General features: G+C 40.0%; 1 protein-coding gene across 3 annotated transcripts; it reads right to left on the reverse strand.

Annotated features, from left to right (window-relative positions):
- Positions 1–6,561: 6,561 nt before the first annotated feature.
- Positions 6,562–24,141, reverse strand: gtf2e2 (general transcription factor IIE, polypeptide 2, beta). 3 transcript variants are annotated; one of them, XM_078412222.1, is made up of 8 exons: positions 23,987–24,141; positions 21,776–21,934; positions 18,632–18,717; positions 17,229–17,336; positions 14,993–15,175; positions 11,789–11,882; positions 8,648–8,760; positions 6,562–7,032 (listed from the first exon to the last, which is right to left on the reverse strand). In XM_078412222.1, the coding sequence occupies exons 2-8, from the start codon at positions 21,930–21,932 to the stop codon at positions 6,913–6,915; spliced, it is 861 nt and encodes a 286-aa protein (XP_078268348.1). In that variant the 5' UTR covers positions 21,933–21,934; positions 23,987–24,141; the 3' UTR covers positions 6,562–6,912. The 3 variants fall into 3 exon arrangements, with proteins under 3 accessions (XP_078268348.1, XP_078268339.1, XP_078268358.1); XM_078412213.1 differs by having other exon boundaries at positions 23,982–24,133; XM_078412232.1 differs by lacking the exon at positions 23,987–24,141 and adding an exon at positions 23,649–23,835.
- Positions 24,142–24,994: the final 853 nt, after the last annotated feature.

The following is a 24,994-nucleotide window of genomic DNA, read 5'->3' on the forward strand; positions in this document are numbered from 1 at the left end:
TAATTTGCTTTTCAACATTGATTTCCCCCACATGACTCACGTGTGCTAAACTACCCTGAAACACCAAAGGGCAAGTTTGATCCCTCACCAGGGATTACTAAAAACATATGACTTGCTTGATATATTTATCATTGTCGGATGTTTTGTGGTTTATTTTATCTTTCTGATAACTTCACCGTTTGGATACAAAGATTATGCTGCAGGAGCACAGTTAATGGCTGCCTCAGAAATGTGTAGTTGTTAGAAGTTCCTTTGAGGCTGACAGAGAAGCAGACAGTGCACCGGGTTCCACTTGCAAGGAGCACTTCCCATATGAACTTAATTTCACACGCCTTCACCTCACCAGCGAGGTTGTCAGTGGTTAATCCAGTTGCTAGAGACAAGAATTGAGCCTTGTACCAAGCCAGAGGCCAACACCCAGTGTGCGGTTGTCAAAGTTATGATTTACAAGAGCTTTCCATTCTAAAATTCCCGAAGATTACAATATCCATAATTTTTTCATCTACTTTCTCTAAAATTATTGGTAGGAAAAAATCAGTAACATTCATCATTCCTTGCTGCTGTCTACACAGGAGAATATCAAATGAATGTTGAAAAGAAAGCAGATACTGCAAACCTGCAATAAAAATGGAAAATGCTCGAAACACCCAGCAGGTCAGGCAGGACGTGTGGAGAGAGAAAAAGAGTTACATTTCAGTTCAAAGAACATAGCTTTAAGCTGAGAGGGCAACATTTACAGATGTGTGGTGCTTGTTTTTTACTCAGTGTGGTGGGTGCCTGGAACATGCCTCCAGGGATGCTGGTGAGAGCAGATATGATAGTGGCATTTATGAGGCAATTAGATAGGCAAATCGATATGCAGGGAGTGGGGCGATATGGATCATGTGCAGGCAGAGGAGATTAGTTTCCTCCAGCATAATGTTCGGCGCTGATATTGTAGGCCTGTTCCTGTGCTGTACTGTTTCGTGTTCAGCATTTCTTGCCAGCTTCTCTTGGCAGCAGCGTGTGCAGGAGGAGAAGCAGAAGTGGGAGGAGGAGGAAGAGACATGGACTAGCAGAGCCGCAATCAGCTCTTGTTTCAGAGACCATCTCAGCAAAAATATTTTATCCAAGACATCCCTTCCATCCCCAATACTGCAGTAGGCTCACGTTCTTTACAAGTGTCCTCTTTCTCACTATCAAAAAGAAAAACCAATTGATGGCCCAGTGGTACAGTGTGGAGTTGCTGTCAGACAGCATCAGAGACCTGGGTTCAATCCTAACTGGGTGCTCTGGTTTCCTCCCACACTCCAAAGTCACACAAGTTTGTAGGTTACTTGGCTTCAGTAAATTGTCCCGAGTGTGCAGGATAGAACTGATGTACGGGGATCACAGGTCGGCATGGACTCTGGGCCGAAGGGTCTGTTTCCACACTGTTCCCCTTAAAACTTAAAGAACTAAAACTAAAAGTGATCAGATGCCATCCACAATATTGACAGAAGGAAAGTGAGAACATAACAGATCCCCGGGTAATGGTTTCTCATGTTAGAGGAAATAAATAATGTATTTGGTGTTTAAGGGAAATAAATTAATAAACAAGGACTAAAACTCTGCTAGATTAACGTAAACAAGTATGCTGTATTAGAAACAAATAATCTACAATTATTCTATGTAAATATAATGTTTTGCATTTTGGGAATTTAGAGAAGGTGGGGGATTGAAGGTTGCTTTCCATATAATTTTCCAAAGCTTTTTCAATTAAACAAATTGTCAAATATAAAAATGCCAAATTTAAAACGCCAAATATAACATCTAAGAGAGATTGAGGAAAAAAAATATTACAGCCTTGTTAGTCCAACATCTTGTTTTGGGGAAATTATTGATATTTGTACTTCGGGACAGAGTGCCGGAGGTCAAAGAAATTGATACCAACTAGAGTTATAGTCATAGAGTCATAGAGTAATACAGTGTGGAAACAGTGCCATTCGGCCCAACTTGCCCACACCAGCCAACATATCCCAGCTACACTAGTCCCACCTGCCTGCGCCTGGTCCATATCCCTCCAAACCTGTCCTATCCATGCACCTGTCTAACTATTTCTTAAACGTTGGGATAGTATTCACCACTATTGTCAGGGGTCATTATTGAGTCCATGGAAAACTACCACCATAGTGTCCTCAGATTTTACTCTCCACCTCATACTTCTCCCTCACCCCACAAATTCCTCTGAAGATGTATTCACTTGTTATCTCCCTCCTACTCCACGTCCTCTGCTCTTGTGGCTTTTTTTAATAAACAACTGCAGCCCGGTAAGACAGCAGTGGGAGAAACTGAAGATGGAGATACCACGTGGAGGGGGAGCGAGGAAGATAACGAATGATTTAACACCACAAGCAATCAGCTCAGATACTGACACTGCATGCAATTTAGAGATCAGTAAGGATGGGATATATGACCTGCCAGGTCAGGAGAAGAGGATAATCTTTTCTACCTTCTGGAAGAAGAACCAGGAACATGAAAGCCAAGGCATCCAGACTTAAGAACAGCTTCTTCTTCAATGTTATCTAATTGCTGAACCAATCACCTCTTTCACACCCCCTTCCCAGAAGTTCTGCCTCATACACTTACTCTCAACTCTATCCCATTATTGTACTTTAGTTTTTTTGTTGCACTACTGCAGATTGCACTATGATTATTGTACCATTCTGCTGTTTATAAGGTCATAAATTGTAGGGGCAGAATTAGGCCACTCAGCCCATCTAGTCTACTCCACCATTCAATCATGGCTGATCAATCTATCCCTCCTAACCCCATTCTCCTGCCTTTTCCCCATAACCCCTGGTTGAAGGGCATTGTGAGCAAAAATGTGACTTGCATTGGTGTGAAAGAGATAAAGAGAGATTGATTTGCAAGACTGTTAATTCCTCATCCCGTCGGAATGAACCAAATTCTCTCTATTATTTATGTTCATGTTTGTGCTCATGTTGAATATTGACAATAAACTAAGCTGAATCTGAAGTGCCAGCTCTCCAGAGAACAAGGTTATTCACGGGGTCAGCTGCAGACGCCTGAAGAATTGAATTCCAGAGGCAACATGAGAACAATTTTTCTTGACGTCATGGCTCCCTTAGGCCACCTGTGGCATCAAGGAGCCTGATTGAAGTCAGTGGAACTGCCTCCACTGACAGCAGTCAGACCTCACAAGACAATGATGGAAACCCAGCTTTTCAGTCTCAATACAAGCTGCTGCATCTACTGGCTTGCAAAGTTCTCAGTTTTACATTTGCACTCACTGACATTGACTAAGCAAATTGGAACCAACGTCAACAGCAGATGAGTATACATAAGAAACCGTTGTCAGCAGTATTAACTGACAACTACCTTGTAAGTAGGGAGTGAAATAATCTGCAATGACATGTGACCTTATAAGTCTTATTTATCTTGCTTAAATCTTTTTTCAAATTGGAATCACTTCTTAGTGTAAAGGATCAGACAGATGCAGGCTTATACTACTATGGTTGCCCTTTAAGAATTGGTGACGCTAATTTAAAGTATAAGAATGTTTGTCAGTTTGATATTTCTTGTTATTGGATATTACTGTTATTGGTTTATTTTAACCACGTGTCCCGAGATTAATTGAAGAGCTTTGTTTTGCGTGTTATTCAGGAAAATAGTGCAAAAGAGAAAATAACCGAAGTATTGGATTTAGTGTCACAGCTACTGTGATAGTCTTAAAAAGTGCAAGATAGATTGGAAGATTAAGATGTTCATCCCTAACATACGAAAGGTCTGTTCAAGAGTCTGATTACAGCAGGAAAGAAGCTGTTCTTGAATATGGTGGTATGTGCGAAAGAGAGAATGACTGGGGTGTGAGTGGTCCTAAATGATGTTGCCTAACTGAGGCAGCGTGAAGTATAGATGGATAGATGGAGTCGATGATGGGTGGAAGCTGGCTTGTGTGGTGGACTGCGCTGCATTCACAACTCTGCAATTTTTGCAGTCTTGGATAGAGCAGTTGCTATACCAGTTCTTTCTTCAAGCTGGTATTGCCTAACTTCAATTTGTAATTGGATTTCTCCTTTGTCTTGGCCAACTGCTTTCCATTTCCCATCAGTCACTCTTTGTTCTCCTACACAAGAAATATATAGCGTAAACTAGCACTCACTTGTTGGTTTGGCAACCAGATTCCCATCTATTTTTTTTCTCTGAATATTTTCTTGCCCTCTTTCTGGCCTATCCTGCATCAAATCCAATTGACCACCGATTGGTAATGCTTATATTTCACTGTGATATGCAGTAAGAGTAAAATAAAAATATTTGCAATGCCAGAAATAGATCAGATTATACTATTTACAATGTTAAGGAGTGAGATAAAATCATATCAGCAAATAATGAAAACGATGGGTTGAGATATAGAAAGTGGGGATTTGATAAAATTGTAATCTTTCTGCAGGAATAGAGTATCAAGGGCAGGGACTGAAGCAACTAGTTTTCTCATCTATCCGTGTAGTCACTTGGTTCTTTCTTTGAACATAACTGACATCATCACTGATTCATATGGAGCCCCATTAGTTGCCTTGTCATCCTGAAAATGACCCATCCAGGCTGTTTTCTATCAATTAACCAATCTATCCATAGTCATACCTTATCCCCAATGCCCAAATCTGCAACATCTAATTGTTCCCTTTTGTCATCACATTTCCGTGATCTGCAACAAATTTCTTCATAATGGATTCCAGAATTATCTGATAATAGACATTAGTCTAACTGGCATATGGCTTCCTATTTCCTCCCCTTTCTTGCATGGGGGCCATTACATTTGCAGCTCTTCAATGTGCTAGGACCTTTCTTAAATCTAAGGAAATTTGCAAGACCATAGCATGTATCAACCATCTTTGCAACCACTTAGTTTAAGATCCAAGAAAGCAGGACATTAAATCCAGGAGGTTTCAGTCTTTTGTCTGATTAATTTTCCTAGTGCTTGATCTCCAATGATAGTAATTGCTTTGGAGACACAAGAAAGTGCAGATACTAGAATATTGACCAAAACTCAAAGTGCTGGAGGAACTCAGCAGGTCAGGCAACATCTGGAGAAAGAATAGACAGATGACATTTCAGTTTGGGATAGTTCCTCAGTCTGGTAATTGCTTTAAAATCCTCTTATTTGCTTCTGATTTTATATCATTCTTGAGATGTTTAAAGTATCTTCTACCATGAAAACTGATATAAAATATTTGACTGAAATCCCTGCCATTTATTTAGTTTCCATTATTGCTGCCCCAGTCTGATTGTGCCAAAACGTGGACATCGGCTCATCAAGACTGAGCCAATGTTTCATGCAATGCAAACATTTACTGCAGATGTGGTGGTTGTAACCACAGTGGCTTCACCAGCTCCTACATCACCTTCTCTGCCACAATTAGTAATTTATTTTGTTGAATTGACTATTCATTCTTTAGTTTAAATTTTACCCCTTATGATCTTTTTGTCTTTATATTATCAGTGATCACTTGCACTGTTATAAAAAATAAGGATCTGGTTGAATCATACAATTTGAATAAGCAAGCAACAAATTCACAATCATAAGATATCTAGTACTGGATGAGGAAAAACTTCCATCTAAAAAAAATCTAAGCCATTAACTTCAGTCCTCAAAATAAACTGTCTCTTCTGACTTCAAACCTCTCCTCAGAAATTGCGCAAGATTATTCAAGACTGACCTCAACTCAACTGATATGATTGACGAATACAGATTTCTGACGCCACACACTATAGGACTACAGCTGATATTTCTGTTCCCTCAGCTGACTTTCATCTCTGTCTAGGATCATCTGTTGCTGAAATTGTCATTCATGCAATTTGTGTCTGGACTTGAAAATGTCAATGTGCTCCTAGATCAGCTTCCCTAAACTTGTCATTAAATCCCTCGGGCTGGATCATACACCAAGTCCAATTTACCTAGAGTCTGCGTGATTACTAACCTACATTGACACCCAGTTAAGCAAATATTTAAAAATCACATTCCATTGTAAAATGCCACCACATTCCTATCACTCCTCCAGTCTTACAGCTTTCTGAGATAACTGTGCATTCCAGTTCTAGCTTCTAAACCACTTTTGTCTTTGCTTGAACAAATCCTGGGAGAGCCATGCAGCCACAACCTGAAGCTTTCCAATTTCCTCTTTAATACACTCCACCTTCCTTCCCTGTTTCTTATAAGATTTTTTCAGTAGAGTTTTGGGTCATCTGCCCTAATTGCTTGCTTCATAACGCAATGTGCGTTGGGATTTATTCCAGGTAGCAAAAAAAATCATTTGCTGTTAATCTTAAATATTGATATTTGAGGACAGAATTTATCTGTTGAAATTATTGCTGTGGTGTTAAGAGTAATTACGGGTTTATGCAAATTTATTTTAGTCATGAGGTAATGGATATATTTTCCACTAAGATCTGCTCAAATTCAATGGCAGATAACCACTACCTCTGAAGCAGGCTGCCCACTTTTCTGTGCAGAATTATGCATGAGAAAACTCTATGTTGCTCAAAACAGGGCATCCATTAACAATCAGTTTTTCATATAATAAATGCCTACGTTTATTGTACAATACTCCCCAAAAGCACGTCAGAGTTCCAACAGAGAGAGAGATCTGAACCCATGATGCAGGTATCACATTTTACTGAGCAATCATTCCAAAAAGAGAAACAAGAGTTTTTTTGGCCAAATTCTTTCAGGTCACTCCAGAATCAGTAATGTTGGTTTCACAAAACTTTATAATAAGACATAACAAAAAGCATTAGATTTAAGTAACAGAACTAAAGAATATCAATGGAAAAGCTACAATCAGTCTTCTGGCACTGTTCTTCAATCATAACACCTTTGGTGAATTGTTCAGTTTATCTTCAAGTATCATTCTACTTCCTCTTTCAGTCCTACTATTCTTTGCCAGATACTCCCTCAGAGTAGTCTTCCAGTAAGCCTGCCATATGATTATTATGTGCCTTGAATTTCCTTTTTCTTTGAGAAGCAGACTTCTTCCTCTTCTGAACAGACACCTGAAATAAATATACATATTTTTGTAAATAACGTACAGCAGTCTTCTAGTAAATGGTTATTTAATAAAGCTAAAATGTACAAGGAATGGAAGGGATTAATACAGAAGACAAGAGGACAATGGAAGAACAATAGCTGGCCAGAGTCATGAGAGAAGCAAGAGAATTGAGGGCAGCAAGAAAGACATTGCAGATGGTGAGGCCAAGGGCATGAGTCTTGAAAGCATGGCAGAGTGTATTGAGGGTTAAAGGTACAACACAGTCTTGGGGAATACTCACATAGTGCAAAAGAGAGATGCAATCTGCCGTTCCAAGAGAAAAGGCCTCATTGTTTTATTATTTGTATTTGCTTACACCAGGTGACTATAACCACATCCAGCGCTTCAATATTATTTCTATAATATGTTAAGATGCAAATACTAGATTGCAGAGAACTAATGTTTTTCCCATTTGTTCAAAATGCAAAATTGAGCAGGTGGATGCTAATACAAAATGCAAAGGAAGGTCAACTGAAGTTTTGTTTAAGGAAGAGAGAAGCCAAGTGAGTATTTCTGTCCAACAATAATTTTAAAAATAATTCTATGCCTAAGAATTAGTTAGGCTTCAAATGAAGGCATAATGCCACAGGCCTGACATACATTTTGGGATCCCAAGAAACAAAGATGTAAAAACTTTATTGCAGTGTCCATTGAATGTTGACTAGCAAGAGATTAGCCAATGTTGTACCCAGTTTAATAAAAAGATAGTTTCTACAGCTCGCCACAGATCAGTAAAATTAACATCGGTAGTAGGATGAATTTTCGAATTCTGGATGAAATTACCACAGTACAGATGAAAAGAAAACTGGTTCAAATTCCTTAACGGTGATAGATATGTGATAAATGAGGGAAATAAAGTGGATTTGACGTCTTAAAGGAGAGTACTGGTAAAGATTAGGGGTATTGGAATTGCAGCAACATATGTGCATACATATTGGGTAGATGGGGTAAAGAAAAGTTCAGAAGTTAAGGGTAATCATTCAAAGTGAATGGAAACAAATTAAGCGTCCCAAAGAATATATTTTAAGAGATATCCTTTTGCAATGATTTTTATATGTTACATTGGCGTTGATGTGTGCACATTATACATGTAGGCATTATACATATAGGCTTTTCCCATTATATCGACATAAGACTTAGGCATTAGTGCAGAAATGTATAGGAGAATATCTGTCATAAAACACAGAGTTCTGAAACAATGAAGGTTAAACCATTTCAGGTTAATGAATCAGACTGATATAAAATTAGAGGAAAAAATGGAAAGGAGGTTTGGCAACTAATTTGACAAATGCAACTCTGGTCAGGGAACAGAAGATGGTGCAATAAATCGTGCCTGGGCATGTTTGAATTGTCTGCATTCATTATATAATAATACATAATAATAACAATAATAAAAATATTATAAATCACATAATATAAATTTTATGTCATATTACAAAAGAAAATCATTATATTCATGCTTTTTTACTTTACAACTCCAAGATATAGAGGATCAGAGTACAGCATACATGATGCTGAAGGTTGTGAAGGGTTATATGTACGGACAAGTGAGATAGCCACATTGGGAAGGAATATACCACCTTCTTTGGTCCTGTCTCCTGCATTGAAGAAATGCCCTGTCTTTTCAAATAGTCTTCAATCTTCTCTTCATCCATAGAATCCACTGGAATGCTTCTCCACAGCTTCTGAAATTCTACATCAGAATAAAAGCTTCTTGTTACACAGAGGTTTTATTTCTAGTTATTAATGAATAGAATGGATTAAGTAGTCAAAATCAACCAACATCCAATATATCCAACCTGTTTTCAGTTGAAAATAATTTGTTTTCATTGAAAATGTTCCACACAGACACATGGAAACCTTTCAGGATGCAGGCCTGCACTTGGTTAGTGGGTGACAGCATAATATTGTCACACTCTTATTGCCATTACACTGCAGTATACAGCAAAGTGCCAACAAGTCTGCAACTGTCTGCAAAATGGGTTTTACATTTGCAGGGTAGCTCCCGGAGAGCATTGCGCAGCCATGCCACAGCCATCCTGGCGGCTGAAGTGATATTTGATAATAAAGTATCATACATTAATTACAGAAGCAATCTGGGATTGTCTGGTAACAATGGCACATATACCCACAGAGAGGCTTTAGTTGCAAGCGAATGAAGAAGCATATGTTACAGGATCAATGAAATCCAATTATTTAAATGTAAAATACTTAAGATCGTGAAAAGAAAAAACTGGGTGCAAAAATAATCATTATAAATATTTTACAAAGTAATGGTCAGCACAGAAAATCAAATCACTTCCATTTAAGCAACCTTCTTCTCATCTTATCCGTTACTGACCTAATTCCTTTAATGCAGCTCTTAAATAAAAAATAACTCCAACATAAACCTTTGGACATTAATTTAATATCTGCAAGAAATTTTGTTTGATAACAGTCTTCTGAAAGCCTATGGATTATTGATCTTTCTTAAAGTGCCACAAACAGTGAACTTTCAGTTGGAGAAACAAAGAACTGTAGGTGCTGGTTAATACACAAAGAAGGACACAAGTTGCTGGAGTAATTGGTCAGGCAGCATCCCTGGAGAACGTAGATAGGTGACATGTTGGGTCGAGACCCTTCTCCAGACTGATTGTGGGGAGGTAGAAGCTGGAAAAGGGGAAATGCAGGACAAAGCATGGAAGGTAGCGAGGGCGGGGGTTGATAGGCAGACGGTTGGAACAAAGGCCAGAGATAAGAAAGGAAGGTATGAAAGAGAAATAGGTGGGAGCCCAGGGGAGGAGGTGTGTGGGGGAGAGAGGATCTGGGGAGAGGGGGAGGGTGTGGGGGAGGGGCAACTTTCAAAAGGGAATTGAATATAAATTAAAAGTTAAATTTGTGCAGGGCTGTGGGGAGTGGGACACATTCAATAGCTCCAACAGAGAGCTGATGCATGCCATCTGCTGCTCGGTTGTATGGGCCTCAATATAGAACAAGTGGGGTGATAGTAGATGAATGCCAGAATGCAAGAAATTTCAACCATTGCAATTGGTAGTTTTTGGATTGGATGACATTTGTTCAACAAATACACAGAATCAACAATGTCACAGAGACCCACAAAAGCACAAAAGAAAGAGGAATTTGTGGAGTGTGTCTTATCCTATAATACCCATCAATTTTACTTTAGACTTAATAGCAACTGTATTTTTCTTAATCTATCTGCCAAGGCCTGCTAATCATTGCTAATGATTGCAAATCATTTTAGTTCCCATTCCCATTCTGATTTGACTCTCAACTATTCCATTGACGGTGAATCTGGTTAATATGTTGATAACTTTGATTCTTGGATTGTTCCTGAGTGGCTTTTTGCTAATATACTTGCTGTGGTGTAATTGAGTTAAAAAAAAACCTAGAAGAATTGTGAATTTTAGCAATGGTATAAATAAGCACCTTGCTAACAGAGAGATTTATTATACCCAATGCACAACAATCTTCCTGTTGCAGTAAAACATGGTCCAAAGTACTCCCTGTCAGTACCTCTGCTTTAGCTCCCTAACACATTTTATCATTAGTAAAAGAAAACACTGACAAGTACAACATGGTAGCATCTTGAACTGCTTCACTGGTAAACTGAGATGCAAGCTGTGTATCCTTCAGAGTTGTTAGTTTCCTTCAGCTGTTTAATCAATTTTCTCCTGTAAAATGGCTAAATTTAAGGTCAATCCTTGATCAACATCTCCCAGTTTCCACCAATGATAGCTAAACACAAGAGAATGTTGGTGAAGAAAGTCTTGCTACAATTGTATTGAGCTTTGGTAATACAGCTCCTGGAGTACTGTGCAGAGTTTTGATTCCAACAGCAGATTACCACAATTGTTAAAAATGCACACAGAGCACATTGATTTTTTGAAACTCAAGATATGGGTAACATTGCCCTCTTCTCAGCGTTTGCTTTCAATCTTATTCGGATCAGCTATCACATTCACCTTTAACCACCTTGGAGCATTCCACTGCCTCAAATCTGTCACACCATTTAACTGACACCTGACATGAGCCAAGCAGAAATTTCCTGCAACCAAACAGAAATCCATCAAAAATATCTAATTCTATAGTATTTCCAACTTCATCTTTGCATCAGTTCATCAGCTGCTGATAGCCTCAACCAGTCCAATGCTCCCTTTAGATTTGAATGTTCCAACTATTGACTAGCCATACAAATTGATGCATAACCAAAACCATGCTTCTCCTCTTTCAACTTACTTCAACTACTTGTGCTTGTTGATTTACACGTTTCCAGCTTTACAGTACATTTTTAAAATCTTGTTGGATCAACTTCCCTCCCCTTCCTCCCTCTAATTTCTGGAAACTTTCCCAGCTTTACAAATTTTCTACATCTCTGCTCATTTCTGGCCCCCTGCAGACTTGAATATAACCATGGGACCAGTGCCAAACACGTGATTTGCTGTGTGGGCCCCAAACGCTAAAATACCCTCCCTGAAACTCTACGTCTCTCTACATCACCTCCTCTAATTCTTCCACACTTGTTGCGGCTTGGTATCAAATTCTTGCTTCATCATACTCCTATTAAATAACTTGGTACTTTAGGTTGAAGACTCTATGTATGCAAACAGTTGTAGTGTTTAATCTTGTGGTTATTCGCTCAACTAAAATAATTTATTTATTAAAGCCAATTTAAAACTTAAGTTTTGTGTTGCAACAGGTACTGAAACAAAACTTTTTACCTTCATCCATCGTGAACTGGCAGCTTTTGTCATTGTAGAAGAGAATCTTCTTTTTGTCAGGTCGTGTCACAAAAACTATTTGGTCGCCCAATACCTAGCGTGGTATAATATACATGTTATGCAAAATTAATTTATTTAAATAAAACAAATAAAAACATCAGTGCTACTCGAGTTCTTCATACTGATTACTCATAAAGCTTGTATTTTAAATGATGTTCAACTATCTAGAAATAGTTGAACAAAATATTGAAGGAACAGGTAGCATTCTACCATGCTGAATTATTAAAAAAACTATTGGGCACAAAGTTGGATGGAAGTAACGCCCCTTAAATAGCTATAATTTGGACATGTAGTACTGGAGTAACTCAGCAGGACAGGCAGCACCTGTGGGGGGAATGGATAGACGACGTTTCAGATCATGACTCCAGTGAACTTGTTTGTTTTACTTTAATTGATATCAATGTTTTACGTTAATTAATAGCAATGTTTTCAATGGATTTCTACAATAACAATTTTATATTTTAAATTTTTTTTCATATTAAAAATGATAAATACGATTGTCATGTGTTTCTAATTTACTTTGATTATAAGAAAAGTTTAGATATAGTGGGTAAGATTTTCAGTTACTATCAGTTGCTTCTCATTCATGGCATGCTTCACTTTGCAAAAGAGTCGAAAAGCAATGCAAGGAGAAACATAAGAGTGACTGTGTTTCAAAAGGTAAACACCAAATGGGATTGACGCAGTGTAATGTATGGAAGGAACAAGCTAGGTTAATCGAGATCTAGCCCAATATGTTCTCAAATTAAAGGTGAATATGCTTTCTCATAATAGATTTTACTCAAAAATTACTACCATATGTATAACGGATCACAAATTCTATAGTGTAGTGAAATTCTGGTGCATGGATATTGCCAGGACGTGAGGAACTGAGTTAAAGGAAGACATTGAGCATGCTTAGACTTTATTCCTTGGAGCACAGCAAGCTGAGGAGTGATCTTACAGAGGTGTATAAAATCTTACGGGAAACAAGTAGGGTGAATGCACACAGTCTTTTTCCTAGGGTAGAAGGCATAGGTTAAGAGGAGAGGGGAAAGATATAATGGAAATCTGAGGGGCAATTTTTTTTCACGGAGAGGGTGGTGCTATATGGAACGAGCTGCCAGAGCAAATAACTGAAGCAGGCATTTAAAAGATTGAGAGGGATATATGGGTCAAACCTGGGTAAATGGGACCAGCTTAGATTAAATAGCCATGAATGATAAGCAACCGATAGAAACTGAAAATAAATTATTTTTTAATAAAATCCTACTTTGCCCAACTTCTCCCTATAACTCAGTCCTTCGATCCTTGGCAACATCCTTATATATCTTTTCATAAGTTCTAGGAAAAGAATTAGGCCGTTCAGTCCATCATGTTTACTCTGCCATTTAATCATGGCGGACCTATCTTTCCCGCTCAACCCCATTCTACTGCCTTCTCCCCATAACATCTGACACCCTTACTAATCAAGAATCTGTCAATCTCATACTTAGATATATCCATTGACTTGGCCTCCACAGCCGTCTGTATCAATTCAGCTTAATGGTATCTTTCCTACAGCGGGGTGACCAAAACTGAACACAACACTCCAAGTGAGGCCTCACCAATATCTCATACAACTGCAACATAACATCCCAACGTCTATACTCACTGATGAAAGCTAGTGTGCCAAATGCATTCTTCACCATGATGTCTACCTGTGACGTGTCGTTCAGGGAACTGTGTATTTGTACTCCCAAGTTTTTTAAAAAAAACAATAGCCTACAGGCCCAACTGTTCACTATCAACGTCATATCTGATTTGACTTCCCAAATTGAAACATCTCACACTTATCTGAATTAAACTCCATTTGCTTTTCCTTAGCCCACGTGCCCCTGATCAACATCCCGCTGTAATTCTGATAACCTTCTTTACTGTCTATAACACCTGTTATACTGTCATCTGCAAACATGCTAACCATGCCTTGCACATTCTCATCCAAATCGTTGATATAGATGACAAACAATTAACTTAGCACCTACTCCGAGGTGCAAGACTAATCACAGACCTAGACTGAAAATCAACCTTCCACCATCACACTCAGCTTCCTATTATAGAGCCAATTATATATCCAATTAGCTATTTCTCCCTGAATTCCAAGTAATCTATAGTTCCAGAACAGCCTACCATGCAAAACCTTATCAAAGACCTTACTGATGTCCAAAAAGGCTATGTCTACCACTCCTTCCTTCATCTACCATCTTGGTTACTTCTTCAAAAAGTTATGAGACATGATTTCCCATGCGCAAGGTAATTCTGATAATCCCTAATCACCCTGTATCTCCTCACATAAGTATACCTTATCCCTCAGAATTCCCTCCAGTAATTTACCTACACCAGATTTAGGCTATTGTTGCCAGGTTTTCTTTGCAGCCCTTCGTGATTAAAAAGACAAAATTGGGCACCCTCCAGTCTTCCAGCACCTCACCAGTGGCTAACAATGATGCAAATACCTCAACCAGGGCTCCAAAAAGTTATTCTCTTGCTTCCCACTGTGATCTTAAATATAACTTACCCGGCCCTGGAGAATTAACTAACTTCATACTTTAAGATGTCCAGAACCTCCTCCACTGTAAACAGAACATTCCCCAAGAAACCCCATTTTCTTCCCCAAGTTCCCTCGTATTCAGCACTTTCTCCATAGTAAATGCAGAGGAGAATTATTAATTGCGGACCTTGTCCATCTCCTGTGCCTCCATACACTCTTTGAGGGGCCCCATTCTCTTCCTATTTTTTTCCCCTTAATATTCTCATCTTCAATCATGGCCACTTCCAAAACCTGCTGCCTCACTCATGCAAGCCTTCCTTTTATCACTTGGGATTTTCACTTCCAGAAACTAATCTTCGGTACTCCTCCTCCTTTCAGCTCCAGAGTCACTGCTGATTAGTTCTCCAATCCCCCTCCAGTGCACGGTAAGGGGAGTAATTTGTTTCCTGGCATACAAGCTGCTACTAGATATACAAGCTCTCATAAGAAAGTAATTTCAGAATACCAGAAGATCAATAGCTCAATCCCACTCCAGAGATTTGAATACAACTGACCCCATGCGAGTTAAGGGCAAGGGTAATAATTTAGGAAACAAAGCATCTCATTAGTCCTGGTAAAAACATTTATACTGGTACCTTTATAGCTTTCTGTGCATTTGGCAATCCTTCCTCTATGTCTTCTAAGAGGATTCCTCCCAAACCCCGCTGATCATGCTTGTCCAACAGCCTTAAGAGAGCTTTTTTATCTCTCAAGTTGTATTTGGGTTTAAAGGCATACTTTCCATCAGTTGCGTCGATTTTTGGGTTACTTAGCAATGCCTATGAAGAAAGAAGAATTATTGAAACACTTCAGGAAATACATGTTCCACTAATATATTTGCTTCAATTAAAGTTAGCACAAAGCAAATGTCTCTCAAGCCATTAATAATACTACTGATAATTATGGAGACGTGGAGGTCTCAGCTCAGGTAAAATAGTCTGCATCAAACTAATGACACAGTAGGAATAAATGAAATTAAAAGCTTTAAATATTGATGCAATAGTACTCTGTGACAATGCTAGCTCTGCACCAAGCTTAAATGTATGTGGGTTTTTTTCCGTTTGGCTCTTCGTTCTCCATCACAGCTACTCATATATCTCCGTCCATCCCAACCACAAAAGTATGAATCGTCATCAGATTCACTTGTTTTTCAAGAAAGGGAATCAGCCAAATAACCAGTTATGGTCCCAAACGTCCACAATATTTATTAACGATCAAGTTTTTTGAGGAGGTATCGATGAGATGTGAGCCCACAAAGGGGGACTATATCAAAAGTCCTGCTAAAATCCATGTACATAATATTCAGCATCCGTATCGATCATCTTCCATACCTTCTCAAAAAACCTGGTCAAGCTAGTAAGGCATGACCTGCCATGTACAAAGCCATGCTGACTATCCCTAATTAACCCATTCTCTTCCTAATAGATACAAAATATTTATATATCTATATATCTTTCTCTCTCTATATACATACATATATATACATATACATATACACATACAGATACACATATACATACAGATACATATACATACACATATACATATATATATATAATATATATATAAAGATCCCAACCTGAAATGTCACCTATCCCTTTCCTCCAGAGATGGTTCCTGACCCGCTGAGTTACACCAGCACTTTGTGTCTGTATTTGGTATAAATCAGCATCTGCAATTTTTTGTTTCTATACTCACCCTGGAGTTCAGATTTTATAAGGTTTATGCTAAATAAGTGAAATTCTAATGACAATTTGCATAAACTAATTTTATATTTCCAGAGTTTAATTTAATTGAAATCCTTAAGATGTTTAAAAGACATGATAGTTTAGTGCAGTTTCACTGGACTCTTCCCCAGGTAGGTAATCCCCCCCCAAAAAAGTGGCATTAGCTTAAAATTAAGAGTTCAGCCAATTAGAGATGATATTATGAAAAACATTTTTTTTTTTAAAATTCATTTGACAAAAGTTGCTTTGAAAACTATAAATAACACATCTGTTAGGGAATGTAAAATTGTTAAGGTACAGAATAGCCACAAGCTAATTAAAAGTCTGAAGAAGAGTCTCGACCCAAAACGTCACCCATTCCTTCCCTCCTGAGATGCTGCCTGACCTGCTGAGTTATTCCAGCATTTTGTGAATAATTAAAAGGCTAAATAAGTGTGAGAAATTGAAATTCCCCCTTGCTTGTTCTTAAGTTCAAAACTTTCCTCACAGACTTAAGCACATAATCTAGTTGCACACTTGGTTTAGCATTCAGAAAAAAATACTTTGTCAGGCAAGATCTCTTAATATAAACAAACCACCCGTTCTCACGATGCAAAAGATTCAAAAACACTAAAGCAAGATTGTTCTGTTTATCATCTGGCCAATTTTTCATCATTCAGACAAAATAAGGTTATCAAGTTGTTTCTCATAGCTGATTGTCGCCCTTGATGATATGCTGGCTGCTGTGCACTCCAATATTGACTACATTTTAATTAGCACAATTTGTTCTAAACTGCTCTTGGATATCTAAATGAAAAGTATTATACAGCTGGGCATTTTTACTTCTATTTCATTTGCAATATTCAATGATAGTTACGTAGATTGGTAAAGATAGCGCTCCTCTTCCACAGCCCACTTTTCTTTGACTAAAGAACATCAAAGTCACTATCTACAATACTACCCACTTTAGGGTCGTTGAATGTCAGAGAAGCAATAGTTATACAAATAGTTAGGCAAATGCCTACCTCGGTCATTAACCATTGTTTCTGCTTCATCTGCCCCCTTTAGTGTCATCTGTTGTTGGATGTCAGAGAAGTAATAGTTATAGAAATAGACAAATGCCTACCTCAGTCATTAACCATTGTTTCTGCCTCATGCCAATATCCAGGAGTTTAGTCTCATCGAGAATTTCTTCCAATGTTAATGGATAGGTATCTCCACGCTGGTGGCGGGTCTGCATAAAGAAAGTAAATTTAAATAACAAAATTTGCATTTATCTTGTACTCTTTTCACACTAAAACATCCCCAGACCCATCTCAGGACCATTACAAAAAGAATTAAAAATAGAGACATGTAAAAAGATATTAGTGCAGCAGACCCATTCAATCAGAAATTGGTGGATGCAATTGTAAGAAATTGGGACGGCACGGTGGTGCAGCGGCAGAGATGCTGCCTTACAGCGCTTACAGTGCCCGAGACCCGGGTTCAATCCCGACTACGGGTGCTGTCTGTATGGGGTTTGCAGGTTCTCCCCATGACCGCGTGGGTTTTTTCCGAGATCTTTGGTTTCCTCCCACACTCCAAAGACATACAGGTTTGTAGGTTAATGGCTTGGTATAAGTGTAAATTGTCCCTAGTGTGTGTAGGATCGTGTTAATGTGCAGGGATTGCTGGTTGGTGCGGACTCGGTGGGCCGAAGGGTCTGCTTCCCTTGCTGTATCTCTAAACTAAACGGAATTTTACTCAGCAATCCACCTCCCAAGACTTGATTGGTCAGATTGGACATTTCTTTGCTCTATCCTGATAATCAATGTTCAGTTTCAATTCAACTAGGAAAATGCCACTGTTGACTTCCTTGCAGCCCAGATGCAAATCTGATTCGCAAGTTAAAATTAAAAAAATAAAAATGAACCGTCATAAGTAAGGAAAACAATATTGTATAATTGTTTAGTGCCCCATCATACCTACTAAATACTTTTAAATGTCTCCAGTCATCAGACATAGTTGAAAACAGTGGAAAGACCTTACAACAAAGAAGAAAGACTGCTGTGGTGTTCCCAGTTGCACATTGGCGATTTTACAGTCGCAGAAATTTAGCACCGACCTGGGGTGAGCCTGGGCAGTGACCATGAAGTTCAGACCAGGATATAATATTTTTAATATATGTTAGAATATTTATAAACTGAAAATTATATCAAATCATTAGCACACATTTAATTATTTGAAAAAATGGAAGAAGCTTAAATGAGCCAACGTTTGCCATCTTGGATAGATAAATCTACTTTTTCATCTGCTGGGAGTAAGTGGATGGAGAGAGTGCAGGTACAGGTGGTATGGGGAAGTGTTTCTCCATACACCACCACCGTACGTACCCAAGGGATGTACACAGAAACCCGACTGCTGCAGGCTGCATTTGCTGACATTGCATCTTTAAAAATATGGAACCTTCAAGATTTTCATTGTCCTTTTTAATCTAAAATTAGGAATGTTAATTCCTAATCCTAAAAGTAATATGTGGAAGCAAATTACCTTCATGTAGTTAACTATTTTGGCAAGAACTCCAAATTTATACCCAGTGCTTCCTGGAAGTGACCTGTATGAGAACGATCCATTTTCTGTAAAGAAATTATTAAATACTTTATATAGAAAGGAAATATACAAAATAATGTAAGCATTTTATTACTGCTAATTTATAAACCTAAATATTAAATGTTTTGAAACTATCTGACATAAATAGGCGAGTAAACACTTCAATTTGATTAAGTAGTAAATCTCAACCTAAATTAACAAACGGAGATGGATTGAAAGCACCTAATTAAAATGTTACAAAGCTTCAATGCTCTTCCATCCTAAAACCCATCCAATAAAAGCCAGAATCCCATATATGTTCGTCACATCTTTATCTACATGTGCTGCCATCTGGTTTATGCCCTGTCCTTACTGTCAGTGCTCACAACACTAATTTTGGGTATCCAGATCACTGTCCTGAGAAGCTTTTAAGCCATCCATGTGAATTACTTAGTCCCAGTAAAGGTGTATGAATATTCAGAGATGTCTTGTCAATTACAATATGCCTGCATTTCATAATTCAATTAAACTATTTATTAGAATCAAAGTATATCCTCAGAGCAAGAGTAACTGAGTGGGTCAGGCAGCATCTGTGGAGGGAGTGGACAAACAATGTTTCAGGTTGGGCCCCTTCTTCAGTTTAATTGGAGTAATAGTGGGGGGAGAAGCTGGAAAAGAGAGATAGGGTGAGACAAAGCCAGGCAAGTGTTAGGTAGGTGAGGGGACTGGTTGATTGGCAGATGGGTGGAGTACGTGACAGGGGATGGAGGAGCAAAGGAGACAAAAGGGAGCTAGTTAAGAGAAGAGGAGGATTGAAATCTTATGCCGGGGAAGAGACGGATATGGATGAAAGGGGACATTGGGGGAGGGGGGGGAGGAAAAGAGGGGGAAAAGGAAAATGGGGGACTTGCGGATGGGAGATAAGTGTACGAAGACGGGAAAGGCATAGGGTGACTCGGATATGGGAGGTGGTGGAAGAAATGGGTGCGCGCCTGGGTGGGTGTTGGTAGGGACACAGGAAAGGGGAGGGGGTATTAATTGAAATTGGAGAATTCAATGCTGATGTTGTTGGATTGCAAGCTACCCAAGGTGCTGTTCCTCCAGTTTGTGAAGAAGGATCCCGACCACAAATGTCACCTATCCATGTCATCCAGAGATGCTGCCTGACCCGCTGAGTTACTCCAGCACTTTGTGCTCCAAGGCATATGGTATGCTTGCTTTCTTTGATCAGGGCATTGAATATAGAAGTAAGGAAGTCATGTTGCAGCTTTATAGGACATTGGTTAGGCCGCATTTGGAGCATTGTTTGCAGTTCGTGTTTCCTCATCACAGGAAGGTTGTGGAGGCTTTGAAAATGGTGCAGAAGAGGCTTAGTGTATTAATTTAGTGTAGAGATAGAGCATGGAAACAGACCAGCCCACCGGGTCCACACCGACCATCAATCACCCGTTCACACTAGTTCTATGTTATCCCAGTTTTGCATCCACTTCCTGCACACCAGGGGCAATTTTTACAGCAGCCTACACACCCACACATCTGTGGGAGTTGGGGGGAAAGCGGAGCACCTGGACAAAACCCCCATCACAGGAACGTGAAAACTCCACACATACAGCACCCAAGGTCAGGATTGAACCCGACTCTCTGGTGCTGTGAAGTAGCAGCTCTGCTAGCTGTGCCACCCTTTTATTTACCAGAATGATTCCTGGATTAGGAGGTATTAACTACAGGGAGTGATTGGACAGACTTAGATTGGTTTCTCTGGTACACCGGAGGTAAAATTATGCAAATGATGTAAAATTATGAGAGGCATAGATAGGGAAGACAGTCAGAACCTTTATCCCAGAGTGAAAATATCAAATACTAGTGGGCATAGCTTTAAGATCGGAGGGTCAAAGTTTAAAGGAGATGGGCGGGCAATTCTTTTCCCCTCACAGCGGGAGGTGAGTGTCTGGAACACACTGCCGGGCATGTTGGTGGAGGCAGGTACGGTCGTGACATTTGAGAGACTTTTGGATTGCAACATAGATTTGCAGAGATTGGAGGGATATGGATATGTACAGGCAGATGGGAGTTGGGATGGCATCATCTTCAGCATTGTACAGAATTGTTGGGGCTGTACTGTTCTATGCTCTATGTTCTATTGAGAGGGTGACAGTCACAACAGGGATGTCACCCTGAAACATGCCTGAAAGCACCTTGAGAAATGTCACTGAAATCACCAGTGTTTGCTTGTCACTGTCCACTCATAGTTTTGGGATTTCAACATGTGTTCCAATTTGGAAATTGAAAAGGGAGACACAAGAGACTGCAACTACTGGAATCGCAAAGGAAAAAAAGAAACTGCTGGAGGAACTCAGTGGGTCTGGTAGTATCTGTGCCTGAAAGAGTCCCACCCTGAAAAGTTTTCTGTCCATTTCCTTCCACGGGAGCTTCCTGTCCCTCTGAGTTCCTCCAGACAGAGATGCTGCTTTTGCTTGGAGTCAAAAGTTGTCGTCAGCAATCTGATCGAATGGCATAGATTATACACTTTAATCTTCTCTAACAGTTTCCAATCAATTGTTAATTTAGATTTTGTTGAAAATTGTTTCAAGATTTACTTTTAAAGATGAATGTTTTTGATGGTTTCTGAATGTCTTAAAAAAATTCAGTTGATTCTAATTTAAAAAAAATGTCCTTATTAGTTTGGGCCAACTCAGGAAACTGTCAATTTTTTTTAATTTTGGGACAGGACTAGATTTTTTCCAAACCCAAGAGACTGCAGGTGTTGAAAACAACAAACAATCGGGAGAAGGAACACAGCAGGTCGAGCAGCATCTGTGGATGGAAAGGAATGGTTGATTTTACAGGTCGAACCCTGCACCAGGACTAGGCTGGACCTGATGCAGGTTTTCAATCCAAAAGGTCAACCATTTATTTCCACCCATAGAAGCTGTTCAAGCTGCTGAGTTTCTCCAGCAGATTGTTTATTCGTATAGACAGCACGATGACCCATTACAACCTTAAACTCCTAAATTCATAAGGCCTTGCCCAAAAGAATTCCAGCATTTCCCCAAGTCAGAATATCACTTGAACATTATTTGGACTTCAGTGCATCCTGCAAATTACCTGAATTTGGTTTTGAGGCACCTCCCTGATCTGGCCTTAGTTTCCTCTTTTTGGAGCCAGAACTTGAGGAGCTGGGTATTTTCCGTTTTTCTACAGCCGGAGTGGAAAGGGCACGCTTCTTGAACAATTCCCTTTCTTTCAACAATGCCGGATCCATGTCTACAAAAACAAAAATTAAACCCACTTTATGTTCATAATCTTTTGCAAAAATGTGAAAGTAAAACACTTTAATACTAAGAAAATATACATAGATTTACTGATGCAAACCTATATTGCAGTAGCAATTGACTTCAAGTAGGTTAAATTCTCAATTTGTTCAAAATTAGTGGATCTCAATCACAATCACATTTGATTTCCAGTCAAACTGCTGAAAATCTCAAATAAAATTTAGGGGCAGCATGGTGGAGCGGTAGAGTTGTTGCCTTACAGCGCCGGAGACCTGGGTTCGATCCTGACCATGAGTGCTGTCTGTATGGAGTTTGTACATTCTTGTTGTGACTGCATGGCTTTTCTCCAGGTGTTCCAGTTTCCACCCACATTCCAGGGGTGTCGCCTGTATGGTCATGAGTAGTCTCCTCAGTCGCCCAAAGAGTCGTAGCGTCTTTCTGGTCGCCACTGGATTTTCAGAACGTTGAATTTTTTTTGCCGACTGTGAGTTTGACGCCAATGAGCGTAGCTTGACGTCTCCTGGCGTAGGTGCTGTCATAGGTTGATGCCAGGTGAAATAGGTTGTCACCGGTGCTGACTTCGGTGAATTCCATTGGCGACTACCTACGTCAACTGGCGACAGGTACTGGCGTCAAAACCGGAGGCCAAAATGACATGAAATGTCTTCAGTTGTCGCCAACAGGGTCGTAGCTTGTCGCGGGTGGACGTAGGTTGACTTCGGTTGTCACCTGTGTGGTCGTAGGTTGTTGTAGCTGTCGTCGTAGGTTGTTGTAGCTGTCGTCGTAGGTGGACGTCCCACTCGCGACGATTGGGTCGCCAGTTGTCGGTAGCTTGACGTCGACTAGGTTGTTGTAGCTTGTCGTAGACATTGTCGTAGGGGGGGTCCAGTCGCTGTTTTTCAGCGACCTGCTACGACTATGACAGTCGCTGGCAATCGCCTAGAAAATCGCCTGTGGGACAGGCCCTTAAACATCACGTTCCCGGCAAGCAGGCCTGGCTCGTCGTCTCAGACCAGTAGGACTCGTTCGCCATGGACTGAAGACGGAGGACACACCCACTGAAGATGGGACTGTGAAGTGAACTTTTGTAACTTTGTCTGCTCCAGAAACGTGGTGACACTTGTGTACTGCCAAGGTGATGTCTGCTGCATAATTTTACAGGGTTGTATGCAATATTTCATTTACATTTCACTGTACCCAGATATGTGACAATAAAGTATCATTGAATCCTAATAGCACTATCATTGGTTGAAAACAGTAAACAGAAACCCCCATTTGCAGTTTCAGCTGGAGGTAAAGATTTGACAACAATGCTCTGAATCAACATTGCCTTGTGTAAAATCTATATAAAAGGGAATAAGTTCTAAACACAAATATTGGTTCCAAGCAACATAAGTAGATATACATCTCACACAATTTCTAGATAAAATACAGACCACTGAGGAACGAACGGGGAATTGTAAGTGACAAAAGTGAAGCTGGAAGGGTAATTGTTCCCTTACGTAGATTTTAATAGCTCAATAAGGGGTAGGACATGTTTTTTTTAAAAACAATTACCGATTTTGTTGTTCCCAACATCTAATTTGTCGTGAAAATGAAGAAACAGACCAGCTTGTGCAATCAATATAGTACAGTAGTTTATGATTTACATTTCACCCCATGTATCACCCGCAATCTCTCGAGTCCCTTTCCATGGCAATCCTGACCTGTGGCTGTGCTCCCCTTCTTACTCCATTAATTGATTGTTGTCTCCTTCTTCGATTTCAGACCATCTTTATGAAGTGAGGTTTTTCCAACAGTTGCCCGGGTAATAAACATTGGGCAACGGGTGACGGCCACCGGCCGGTGCTCGGGCCTGCTGAGGCCATCCATCCATCCATCCCACTCACGGTCCACTCCGGGTTGTACTGACTCCGGCAGTCGGCGTAAACCCCAACCCCCGGCCCCCAACCCCGACCTCGACCCCAACCCCGGCGTCATCCCCAAACTCGACGTCAACCCCAAGGCCCCGACACCATGAGCGCATCAGCGACATGTACCTTACCACCAATAAACCGGGGCCCGTCTCCGCGGCAACCCCCCGACTAATCACCGACTAATCCGACTCCGTGCTGCTTTCATTGCGCTTCCATCTTCCGGGAGCTGCTCCTCCCGTCACCGGGACAGGAAACAGCCCCACCTGTCGGCCTGGCTGTTGGAGGACCGGGAGCAGCTCAACCCTCTCGGCAATGGGCGCTGGGGGGGACTGGGAGCACGTTGCCGAGAGAGGGCGAGCTGCTCCGCCCCCTCTCTGCAAGTGCATAATACAGGTGTGAAACTGATCTATTTGGTGGTCACTCCCCCAAAATAGTTACGTGTTTAAACGCGAAACTTCCACATACTGCCCTGAATTGAACAAAGAAAGCTTCTCAGTGTTGTGTTGCACAAACACAGATGATACACATCATCTACGGTTAGCTATCGTGGGGAGATGAGCACACCCACGGGTCTCAAAAAACAATGCACCAGCTCCCAGTGGATTATTACAACTGCAAGAAGGCTTGGATTAATTTGCACATTTTTAGTAATTGGTTTTACAAATTTTATTCCTGCTATAAGTATCAGGAAGACATCCTCAAAAATTCCTGCAGATGATGTCAAGGAGCTACTAATTTTGAATAGCTCGCCTAAATGTTGACAAGGCTGTCAGTAATGACGGAAGCAGTGGTGCATGTACCTGCCACCTAATGTTGCATCGCTTATCCAGCCAATGGATCAGGTTATAATTATACCATGCAAGAGACTATACCACAGGAGGGAGTTAGTTAATGTTCTCCTGGTCAAAGATGAGGAAGATTTGCTTGAAGATCCCTTCGGGGAAAGAACACTCACTAACATCAAGAATTACAATCTGAAATCAGCAATATTCAACTGAGCAGCATTATGGAAAGCTATAAAAATTATGAAATTGCCGAATGCACTTCTGTATAATGTGGATGCAGAATACAACTTCAAAGTCATTGATTTGAAGTCAGTGATTTCCATCGTATCCTTCAAAGGCCAGGAGACACTG

This window comes from Rhinoraja longicauda, chromosome 1, assembly GCF_053455715.1.
Source record: "Rhinoraja longicauda isolate Sanriku21f chromosome 1, sRhiLon1.1, whole genome shotgun sequence".
In the NCBI taxonomy this organism is placed as follows: Eukaryota; Metazoa; Chordata; class Chondrichthyes; order Rajiformes; family Arhynchobatidae; genus Rhinoraja; species Rhinoraja longicauda.